The 12695-nt window shown below is 38.0% G+C and overlaps 1 protein-coding gene across 2 annotated transcripts in view; it reads left to right on the top strand.

Moving 5' to 3' along the window:
- Positions 1-12695, top strand: part of efl1 (elongation factor like GTPase 1) — a 157357-nt gene that overhangs the window by 129987 nt on the left and 14675 nt on the right. For both annotated transcript variants that reach the window (XM_084722363.1, XM_084722372.1), the window contains exons 20-21: positions 1262-1466; positions 2579-3108. In XM_084722363.1, the coding sequence (XP_084578489.1) occupies positions 1262-1466; positions 2579-3108 (735 nt within the window). The remainder of the gene's footprint in view (positions 1-1261; positions 1467-2578; positions 3109-12695) is intronic.

Below are 12695 nucleotides of genomic sequence, written 5' to 3'. Positions count from 1 at the left end.
TTGTCAGTTTTCTGTCAAAGCAATGGCAAGCCTGTTATTCTGAAAACAAAAACCCACTGCTTTGAAATAACACAATGAGGTAAGTAGCTACCTTTTTCACTGCCTGCCAAACTCCATTAACATTTTGCTTAATTTAGCAGTTGTTAACATCTACGCCTTGTGCAAGATGATTAATGATCTCTTATGAATCATAAACAGACACTTACTCATTCAGCAAAAATTCTGCATTAATTTGAACACTAATTAATGTGGAAAAAGCCAAACAAAACAGTTATTCTGGTCCAGAATGGAAATTTGGGACTTTGGGATACCACAGCTGTAGCATTCATATCAAGTGAAGTGAGTATTTCAACTCAACATGTTTTCTTGATCTCTGATGACTCATTGTTGTCATTTTATGATTTATTATAGTAAATATATTACAGACTTCTCCTTTCACTGTTGTGACACTCAAAGATAACCATTAACCAATTTCCACACATCAACTCTGTGTTTCCTTTAAATGCTGAGGATAAAATCCCTAACTCTCCACCTCACTCATGATTTAAACTATAAAGTTTCCAAACCAGCACAAAAATGACAGTTACCAACAAACCACCACGCTCTGAACAAATAAGTAGCAAAAATTGACACTTGTATTTTAAATTTAAACTCTCAGTGATGCATAATGGGAAAAGAGTGTCATCTCTCAACACTATCTGCAGCACATGTGAACCTCACAAGCCAGAATTCTACAGCACTCCTCAATATTTGGATGCCAATATCCAACTCCAAGGTTCTGGAGCAATTCTTCTAATTATGAAGTGTTTGTGATAGACAGAGAGGGGCAGTAGTGGAGCAAGAGCTCAGATCCTTCATGCTGCAACTAATGATTATTTTAATCATGGAATAGTCTGCTGATTATTAGCTCCATTAAGTGATTGATTGTTTTGTTTGTAGAAATTCTGAAAATAGTCATAAATTCATTCAAATTACCAGAGTCCAAAGTGACACCTTCACATGCTTTTTCCAATCGTACAAACATCTGCATTACTAAAAATAAGTCAAAATTATTTAAGTAAATAAAAGAACACAACTGTGTGTCAGGGAGAGCAGGTTAAGGACCACTGAAATGAAACATTCCATGAACTACTAGATGTTAGTTGTAAAAACAGGTTTTCTTACATGATGATGATGAAGTGATCACTGAAACTACAGAGTTGTGAAGTGTCACATACCTTCATGTTCCATTGAACTACGTCAATGTTGTTTCTCCTGACAGAGGTGACCAATCTGTTGGAGAGTAGCACGGAGCTGATTCGGATTCTGGAGCAGCTCAACATGTCCCTGAGAGAGGGGAAGAGTCTGGACGTCAGCCTCAGGACCCTGGAGGCCATCGGTGAACTTAAGGCCCAGCTAGAGAGCCTGCTGCAGGGGAGGAAGTGGAGGAACGCTGTGGAGCGTATCTGGTCCTTTGGGCCTCGCAGGTGTGGTTCACATGGACTGTGACTCCTCCGAGAGACATTTGTAGCAGTGACTGTAGCGACATGGACATGGTTCACATGGAACTTAACATAGTATTGATAATAAGAACAGAGGACAGAGTAGACTGACCTGAGGATGTTTGGCCTTTATTTACCTCTACTGCAGAACCAGACCTTTATTTGAGGCAGGCTTTTACTTTTAATTGCTCTGTATTTATAAACTAGTTGAAATGATATGGGTTGCACCAACAAAGATAAGTTTAATCTAAGATTAGTTTAAATCAGAGTTTAGCAGAACTAGGTTTACAATGAGTAAATCCAAATTTAAAATTAAACAGAGCTCTGTTGCACAATTAAAAACTAATCTCAAAAGGTGATCGGGACACCTTTTGGCTGTTCTGTATTTCTTAATAAAAAGTGTTATTGTTTGCTAGCTACCTAAAAAATTGACAAAATGTGAGATTGTTGGCGAGCTAAAAAGTAAAACAAAAATTTCTACTATCTAGCTAAAATCAGAATGTGAAAAGGTTAACAAATTGCTACATCTTTTGCTTGTTAGCTAAGAAGAAGCCTAAAAACATCGGGTTGTTTCCTAGCTTGATAAATGTTAACAACACATTGCATTGTTTGGTTAAAAAGTTACTTAATCTAGTTAGCATACTCATGACTCGTGAGCTCAAATTTCTCCTCCTTTGAGAAAAACCTGTGGGCCAAATTATGAACTTGAGTGATTAAAAGAAGACACACATTATAAAACTCAGTTGATTTGAGTATGTCCCATAACTTTCTTTGAGGACCTTGATTATTTTGCTTGAAGTTGAAGTTTAAAGCTTTGAGTTTGAGAGTTGGTGGAGACCAAAACAGAGCAAACAGGAGAGTGAATCTTGGACTTAAACTCAGCAGGTGGAAACAAACTTGACTCAGAATTAATGCTAATGTTGGTGTGTGTCTGCTTGATATTTACATAAGAAACTGTCATTGTTGTCTCTAATTTGCCAAAAAATGATGTTGTCTTAAGAAGACCTTTCAGAATAATGCTGCAGTGGGTTTGTATGAACACAAATGATTTGTAATACCTTGTAAGCTGTTATTCACCATGTTGCTGTTGTTTTCAGGTATGGGCCCAACATTCTGCTGAACAGCGTGGACGGCTACCAGCGGCCCTCGGTGTGGCAGTGTCTGTCCCGGGGAGACAAAGCTGGCGAGGCTGGAGTTCAGGCCGCTGCTTTACGAGACTTTGATAACAGCATCATCAGCGGCTTCCAGCTGGCAGCTCTGTCAGGGCCCATGTGTGAGGAGCCGCTGATGGGAGTCTGCTTTTCTGTGGAAAGGTGGGACATCCAGTCGGCAGCCTTACCACAACATCAAGACTCCGTAGAGGAGGACTCCACGTCCCATGAGGCTTTAGCAGACAGCGAGGTGGAAGAAAGCAACAAGACATCTGCACAGGCGGAGGGAAGTGAAATGGGGCCGAGCCAGGCCAGACGGAGGGCGGAGGCTGCCTCTGCAGACTGCTACGGGCCGGTCTCAGGCCAGCTGATCGCCGCCATGAAGGAGGCCTGTCGTCATGCCTTCCAGGCTCAGCCGCAGAGACTCATGGCTGCCATGTATACCTGTGAGATCATGGCCACCGCCGAGGTTCTGGGTAAGAGAGCATTGTCCACAAACATCTGCCACACAAATAAAATATTTTAGTCAGTCTTTCTTTTTTTGATTTAGATTCATTTAGAATAGTAATTATAACAAAACAAATTCTGTCTCTTCCTTTTGTGGTATCTGTCCGTGTGGATAGTTTTTGGTTTTATTTGGCCAGGTTCTGAGATACTTTGACCCTCTTGCTGGTACGTCTATTGCAGTCCATGGCATGAATTTTGAAGAAGAAAAAGTATACGGTTTGGAACACAGAATAGCCAGAAAAGCATGCTGACTTGCAGACTGCAAAATGCAACTGGATGCAGTGGGACATTGTAGTATTTTTTGGCATACTGCATCTGATATACTATTTATTGGGACATACTAAATCTTTCTCTGGCATATTATATAGTGGCAACATGGGTACTATGGGTATTGAAAAGCTTTTATGTTTTTTTTTCTCAACATTGGGGTAATTTTCAATAAATTGAGATAATTTCTAATAAGTTTCAGTAATGATACTTGCTAATTATCACATATTTATCATGAAATTTAAGGTAAATTTGCAATTAATAAAAAAAAAAATTCAAATATGTGAAATGGTACATACTTGCATGAAAACAATACTTGCAAATTATCACTTACTATGAAATTTGGGGCTTATTTGCAGGTAAATGCAAAGTATTTAACTTAGTAAGTATCTACAACTACATGAAAACAGTATTGCTAATTATCACATAACTAACCATGACATTTGGGGGTAATTTGGAGGTAATTTGTGGGTACTTTATAGGAATGAAATTTCCTATAAAGGTGATAATTAGCAAGTAATGTTATTGTAATATAATATTACTTGCTAATTACCCCCTATTTGCCATTAAACTTAAGTTACTTCACAAAAGTACAGAAACAGAAACTTTATAGTCCCACCCCACCCCATAATCCCAACACCCCAACAAAAAATAATGAAAATATTGGAAGAATATTAATAATAACATTAACAATAATTGTTATATATTTGGTTAAGAATTTGAATAATGGGAAAAAAGAAGAAGGAAAAACAGAATAAAAAGAGATGTTTATAAAAAAGACAAGTAAAATTTTGACTCAGGAAATGCTTTAATCTTCAAATACAATGTTTGTTTTCTGTATCCTCTTCCATCTCATGTCAAAACTTTTAGTTAGCTTGATAATCCTGTCATTCTTTTTCTCTATTTTGTAGATTTTGTTAATAGTGTTCTTCCAGTTGCTCTGTTGTGGTGCCTCTGGTTTCAACCAGCTCTTTAATATGTGCTTATTATAAAGTGCCCCCACACACCACTCCAAAGTGGAATGTACACTGAAAAATGTTATCCAAACCTTGCTTATTCAGCCCAACACTGCTGCTGACCGGACAGGAAAAGAATATATGACTTTTGTAGGAAGTAGTTCCCATGAGGACTGTTCAGAGTGAGCTCTGTGGATTATCCAATGTCACTATTTCTGGAAAGATCTGTTGGAATTGATTTTTTTCTGAATGCCATGTGTGTCGTTTTTCAGTGCCGTGAGCAACACAAATTCACCTACACTGTACTGGTGTGGAGACACATCTCAGACTGGACAAACAAAACTAAAACTATCTGCATGGCCACGTGATGTCTTAAACTGAATCAGCTAATGAGGTTCAGTATTTATGAGACTGGCTTTTGCTGGGCATTTAATCAGTGTTGCTTTAGTCTTAGTTTAGTTTTCTTTTTAAACAGTAAAATTGTTACAACATGGTTCTCCTAACATTTCAGCCAGTATGCTGTTTTTTGTTTGTTCCATTAATACAGAAACAGCAAAAAGAAGCTGGTCTCACTCTGCAGATGGCCCTTGTTTATTCACTTCTCTGTGTAACAAAAGTTGGGAACAAAGATAGAAAATTGGTGGCAGCAGTCCTTTGATCAAGTCCATTAAAGGTTAGTCTGGTGAACACAATGAACCAAATTAATGAAAAAAAAAGTACAAGTGACTGCTTAGACTTTAAGGCATAATATGCAAAATTGTCCTAAAACTAATGTATAGACTCATATAAACATAATCCTACTCAACCATCACTTATGACCCACTGCAGCCCGCTGTCTGCATTTTCTCATTATTTTGCTGCTCAGGACACTCAGGACCAACCCAAGAAGTTGGTACTTGATGTCCTGGCATCTTTCGTGTGCATTTATGAACAGCTCAGACAAATCCTGAAATGAAATAAATTGACAGACCAGAACAGCTGCTGTATCATTTTCCTATGTTTTAGGCACAAATAAGTCCAAATGAATTACATCAAGGTAAGTGTTAAACTGCTGTTTTCGTGGCTAAAGCCCCTTCAGACTGGACAAAAAAATCCACCAACGCCCACTAACATCTTGCTTTTGTCTTCAGTGAGACAGTATACAAATCAAATGACTCTGCAGTTGTCACAGGTATTTGTTGGCTCAGCTCTGATTGGCAGTCATGGAAACATGACACCTGGATGGACACGTAATTTTTGACTCCTGCTCTTTAAGCCAAGCACAGCAAAGTTTGCACCAGCAAAATATATATCGAAAATGTGCTCATTTTGAGCCATCTGGCTATGACAGAGGATAAACATCCTAAATTCCTCAATTAAAGTCCTCCATTATTTTATTTAAAAGATTTTATTAGTGTTGAATTGGGTTTTCAGCAGCAGTAACTTAGCACTGAAAGTGAGCTTGAAACAAGTAAATAAAGCAGATACCTGAAAGTACAAACAGCGACACAGGAGAGAAACTAAACTTCAAACCACAGAGATTCAATCAGAAGCTGCAAAACATTGTCTCTTTCCTCTCCTACACACAGGGCTTCCTGTGCATATCAGGAAAAAAAACAGAAAGGCAAACTTACTTTTAGCAGTAGCTTTTAGCACTAATTTTGATGCTAAACTGCATAAGTTTGATTTAGAATCTAAAGGTAACATTTTTGGCAGCATGATTCATGTCTGGAGCATGTGTAATATTCAAGAAAACTCTGAACCAGTGGAAAAGCCTGCTGCCTCAGCTAGCCCTGTCAGACAAGTGACTCTCATCTCACATGCTGTAGTATCTGATCAGTATCTGATCAGTCCCTGCAGAGTCTCCTGCAGCGATGCCCCACTCACTTTGCTTTGCAGAGAAAAAGCTTCTTGACAGGCAGCTTGAGGTCTAGCTGAGGACATTCACAGTTATATAGAGGCAACTTTCAACATGTTGGCCAGGCTTGTTTCTGATGAATATGTTCACACTGTGCCGATGTCATTCACACCTGACTGAGCTGTGATCACAGTGTGAGCCACAGCACCTCCAGATGTGGTCTGGATCAGTCAATCCCAGAAACAGGTGGGCAAATTTTATTTAGGTCACCAAATAAATAAGAGACTATGGAAGAAATTCTGCAGTATACCTTTTAGAAAGCATTTAAAATGTGCATACTGTTTATACTGATGAGAGGAAAAAACAATTCCACCTAAATTTATGAAGTAGGTTAAAATGTCATATACTTCAAAAATAGTTGAGACAACTCAAAATTGCAAGGTCATTTACTTAAATAGATTTGACTTTTGAGCCCAGCTGAAACTTAAGTTTTGAAAAAGTTTTTGACATTTTTAACAACAACAACATTTTTAGTTTATATCAAAAATTAAGAGTTGGAGTTGGGCTCAAAGTAGAAAAAATCTGTTGCAGTTTGAGTCATGTCATTTTTTCTCAAGGTTTGTTTTCTTAATGAGAGAAAGAAAACAGCAAGATGGCCTTTTAACTCAGCCTGAACGCATTTATTTCTCGTTTATTAGGCCTGTAAACTCATAAGAAGTGAAAAAAGTGACATATTCATAAACCAGTCCCCTGTATCCACCCTTTCTTCTGGGGACATCCTCCCACAGAAGACAAAAATGTGATTTTAATATGTAAACCAAGCTTTCTGGTGCATCTTCTGTTTCAGTTTAAAGAATGACCTACATCTTCTCTTAGTGTTTCCTGCAGACATTATTACTTTTACTATGTAAAAAGTACTAAGCAAGGTTCTTAAGTTAAAGCAAATTAAAAAGTACTAAGTAGAGTACTACAGTAAAAGTAAAGTTGCTTTGCTTTGCTTAGTACTTCTTCTTTAGTACTTTACGTGGGACTTTAAAAGCTGGATTTTTACTTTGTCTATTTTTACAGTGTTTTATTAACACATTTACTTACATAAAAGGATCTGGGTACTTTTTCCATCACTGCAGGTCACAAAATCTGATGGGTCACCAAATTCAGTGCAATACCGCCATTATTACTGTTACTTACTTTGCTGAGTCACCAGTCAATACAGTCACTCATTAAACCAGAACACCGGTGGGTCTTGTTTCATTACATGTTTGTTTTTCTTTCCCTCATAATTTATGACAGGGATGTAGGTTAAATTGGGGTAAGAATACGGATGCAGTGAGAGTTAGCCGTAACTCAGCAAACTGTAATGTTAACGTTGTAAGTTAATACATAATTCACTGAGGTTAACATTAGCTGACGTGCTAACAAGCTGGCATGCTTTCCATTACAAACAGATTGGGAAAAATTTGATAGGTTACATTAGGCCACCCTTCATCTTGATTAGGCAGATTAACGTTACTTTATCGACCAGTTAGCTAACATTAAACAGCAAACGAGACTTCCCTCTTTTCTATGGCTCTGCTCAAACTAGCATCCATTGCGCACATCCATGTTTAAGAGGGAAACGATGATATTGTGGTTGTGATTGGCCAAAAGACTCATGACGTCTCAACGAAGATGTTTTATTGCGAAGAAGATCGCGACACGATGTCTGTCTGGTCTCACTTCAGTCTATGGGAAATTGTGCTGGCCACTTAACAAAAAAGTTTGTCCCCAGAAAAAAAGTTTTGGAGACACTGATCTATATGATCTGATGGAATTCTGTAATGCAGTATCCAGTGGGAATGAGCTATTATTCTCACAGAATAAATACTTTTTTACGGTCATATGCTATCCATGCCTGTGCCCTCTGACCTCACACACACATGACACCTCACAGCTGTTGATTTCAGGCGAGGCTGCAGAGCTCAGTGTGGACTAATGCTCCATAGCCCACCCTAAATTGTTGTCCTCTGAACGTCATTAAGATGAAAATGAGGCTTGAAATGCCATTTACCATGTTGGTAAACAATATCTCCAGGCTTGTTAGTAGCCACAGCAGCTCGTTACACAAAGAATTGCTTTGTCAGCTGAATCAGAGCAGGCCGATTAAGTGAGGCGTTAACTGACTGAGAAGCACCGATACCAATGCTGATGCTGATTCTGACCTGAGTCCAATTATATTTGCTACTTGACTAGGCTGTGTGGATTTCTAGATTATTTTGGGTTCATTGGAAAATCCAGTGTCAAATGATCCATTATTCAACCATGATCCTTTAGGTTGAAGTCCCTCATGTCTGTGAAAGTAACTGAACAGCGGCTCATTTTTCTTTCTGTCATGTTGCAGGAGCCTCTTGGAAACAAATTTTCAGTTAAAGAAAATCCTCTGGTACCACTGCTAATGTGCCTGTAATCAGTATCATTACACACACCAGAGACCACAGAGTGCACCTATTGTTATGTGATTGCAGGTGTGCAGTTAGCCATTTCTCCTCCTCAGTCAGTAACCAGGACGATTCAATTCATCAGTAGGTCCTGTAGATCACAAGTGACTAGGTTCATCACATGTGACTAGGTTCATTCATAGAATCATGTGGAAGTGTGTCTGTCTGCAGTGGTAATTTTGGCAAGAATTTTTAATTTGGTGTTAGTCTTAGTTGCTTACTGAAAATTTTAATGAGTTTTAGTGACAATTTAGTATTTTGCTTTTGGATTTAGTCACTGGAACTCACCTTTAATTTTAGTCATGTTACAGTCATAATTTCAGTCTCTAATTTTAGTTACATTTTAGTTGTACTTTGTTTTTTGCAACTTTAAATTCATTCTTTATCCTTAAGTAAATCTCTGTCATAAACCGGACAGGGTGGATCTTAAAAAGGATAGTTCATCCAAAAAAGAAAATTCAGTCATTTTCTACTCACCCTCATGCTGATTAAAGGTCAGGTGTAGTTTTTTAGTCCACAAAACACTGCTGGAGGTTCACAGGAACAGCATTACAGAATCTCCCAAGTAATTCAAGTTAACAGTGACCAGTTTTCAAACGTACAAAACTGTGAGGAAAAGAAAAAAAAAAACATAAAACACCTCCATACTGCTCGTCTGGTGTAATCCAAGTCTCCTAAAGCCCCAACATACTGTTTGCACACCATCACACCACACACACACTCAGTTCAGACAGTGTGCACGTGAAAGTGGCTCCAAACTAAGGATCCACAATGAAGATTCAGGTTAAAAACATGATGTAAATAATATTTTCTTTTAGTCAACTTATGTTGTTGTGGTATGTTTAGGCTTTGGGAGACTTGGATTACACCAGACGAGCAGTATGTGTTTGCCAGGTGTTTAATGTTTTTATTCTGTTGTTTTTTTTACATGTGAAAAGTGGTCACCATTGTTTAGGTGATGCTGCAACACTGTTTTCTTGTGAAACTCCACCAGTGTTTTGTGGACTAAAAAAACTAAACCTGCCCTTTAGTCAGCATGAAGGTGAGAAGAAGATGACTGAATTTTCATTTTGGGATGAACTATACCTTTAAATCAGTAAATCATCTCTCATTGTTCCACCTATCCTCAGCTACAGTGTTACAACCCACCGCAGTAGTGGATTAGATTGTAACAGTGGAGCTCCTTGTGTTTGTCATTTATAGTTTATAGCTGTTTTTTGTACAATTGAAACACAAAAAAGGCAAAGATGAAAAATGATACACAGTGCAGAGAAAGGCAAACATAAAGGCTTATTTGAAGCTTCCATCTAAATAAATTTTTCACAAAGTTACTAATAAAAATAAATAACACACATAAAATTACAGAACAATTGAAGAATAATACAAGTGATGGAAAACTAACAGTAACAAAATCTGTTTGATAGCAATAATAAACAACAGTAATAATATTATCCGTTTAAAAGCAGAAAATGTGAATATGTGATGTGTAAAGGAAGTGCAGTAAAAGTCCAATAGAGTTTTATTTGTAGTAGACAAATATGTTTATACTGCATGAGTTTGACAGATCTAGCCTGAACAACTACTGAGTTACTGATGCTCAAACAAAAAATGTTACGACCATCCCAGGTCTCCCCTATCATATAAGAATGAATGCATTAGTTATTACTAATGTGTCATTATTTTTATTGTCTGATAAAACAGACATTTTTGTGTCTTACTGAGGTCATCTGCTAAATTTGGTCTTAAGTTGCATTCAGTTAAACTCTGTCTTAATAAATCAGCAGCAAAAATGTGGAAACTGCGCCGTTAAGACAGACGAGCATTATCTGGGACACGTGACATTTATTCAATATCAAACTATGTTAAATGTTTGCCAAATCAGTCAGTGTCTGTTAATGAGTCATAAGAAATCATAGATGATCTTTTAGATGGAGGAGATGTTTTACTGTGAGCTCAGCTCTGTTAAATGTAACAATATGTAAGTGGAGCACAGCAAAGCGTCCTGAATCCACACAGAACCTGAGCTAAACTAACATCAGCCTACATTTCATCTTGAAAGGGAATTAACATAAATGTTATTGAATCAGTCAAGTTATGTAACAGATACTTACTTTGACAGACTACAGGATGCTGTGTTTTCAGGTGTCTTTTGTATTTTTTCTGCACATCTTTAATCCACAAGGCACTTGTTTAAGGGAGCGATACACTCTTCAGGTTTGAATATTAGAGAAAAGTGTCCACAGGCAAGTCGTCTCTCCTCTTTCTTGTCTTTTCTTTCTTGCCTCTGGTGAAGACGAGGCACTTTGCCAGAGTTGTTAGTGCTTCACAATGCCCAGACTTATTTGTTAGGGCAGAATGAACAGAGAGTTCATTGTAATTTTTGTTATCAATATTATTTTCATTTACGTCGTTGTCACAATGTAGTCATGAAATAGACTAGGACATCAGTGAATACTTGTCATAATACTGTCAAAATTTTTGACAACAAAATTAACACTGATTGTCTGGACAATAGATGGGCAAATTCATGAAATGTTTGCGCTGCTTTTGTGGCCTCTAAACCTGCAAGAATAGGCAAATTGCAAAAAGGTCTGATTCATAAACACCAGGTTGATAGTCACACACAGTGAAAATTCTTAGCCTCTTCAGAGAGTTGGTGGTGACTGAAACTCGGTGATCGTGGCAGCAGTGATTGCAGCCAGGCGAAGCAATGGCACATCGCAGTACATGATATTTGCACAGAGACAGTATAATACCTGATGTTCACTATGAGGGAATGAAACTGTGAAACAACATCAAACCTACTGCTGTGAGGAGCAGAGACGATGGTTACAGACTGTAACAGACCAGCACAGAGCAGAGAGAGGCATGAAGGAGAGCACACAGTGAAAGAACCCAAATAACAACCAGTCTGATAGAACACTCAATACAGAGTGAGTCAGAGAAAAACAACAGACATCCCGCTGACAGAAATGAATCAAAGAGCAGAGTGTTAAATGATAATTAGATGAGTTTATAATTAGAATAAGTTCTCTTTCAGATCTTAGGATATGAGTGCAAAGTATTGTTCTCGAAAGTGAATGTGATCTTCTACTTTAGGACACTTTAAGAACAAATATTCCAGGGACAACAACATAAAATTGCAGATGAACATTTACTATCCAGGAATTTACCCACTGCCACATGGATAACTGCACTCAGCTGCAAATCTTTATGGCCATGTTTGTGCTGTAAAATCATCGGCACAATATCTTTTGTGAATCAGGCGTTGAGACAGAGAAGATAGCAGCTGCAAGTGATGCACAATTCATGGTGTTATCAGTGGCCACAATCCACTCTTTGTGAATTTGCCTCAGTGTTTACAGTGTTGTTGAGTTGCACACACTTGCCTTGGATAATTGTTCACACATGCAGAAGCCTGTTTCTTTTATCACCATCACAATGAGTTTGGACTCTAGAAGTGTGAGCCTTGTCTTGTCATATCAGGGCTTTAGATGGGTTCACATTTTTCAAGTCTGTCCTAATTCAATACTCACATATTGAAAGAGTTATCGGTCTTTGTAATCACTCATCTGGTTTATTCTGGCCCCGAAGACGGTCCCTCATAGAGCGACTTCAACAGAGGAGACAAAATCCACTCTTAAGTTCAGGAAACTCAAGCAAAGCTCCAGTGACACCACAGTTCAAAAGAAGGGTTGAAACTACAGCAACACCGATAAATCAGCCAAACAGATATATCTGTTATGCTGTTGTTGGTTGATACGAAGCCAGAGGATACAGCTGTACAGAGATACCAGACTAGATCTGACATCTTTTAGAAACCTTGTCAACATTAAATAGTTTGTCCATCAGAGAACACAGACAACTTGATTTCTCATCTATAAAATGTTTGTTTCAAAATATTATCTGATATATCAGTATTGAACCAGTATCAGCTGAGTTATAGTTTGAGCTTTCGGCCTTGTCCAAACCTAACCGTGTATTTTAAAAACGTAGCATTTTCTGTGCGTCTGGGCCTTTTG

The sequence above is a fragment of the Lutjanus erythropterus genome, chromosome 1 (assembly GCF_056507025.1).
Source record: "Lutjanus erythropterus isolate fLutEry1 chromosome 1, fLutEry1.hap2, whole genome shotgun sequence".
Classification (NCBI taxonomy): domain Eukaryota; kingdom Metazoa; phylum Chordata; class Actinopteri; order Lutjaniformes; family Lutjanidae; genus Lutjanus; species Lutjanus erythropterus.
The sequence above is the reverse complement of the archived record's forward strand: the minus strand, read 5'-3'. Positions and strand labels throughout refer to the sequence as shown.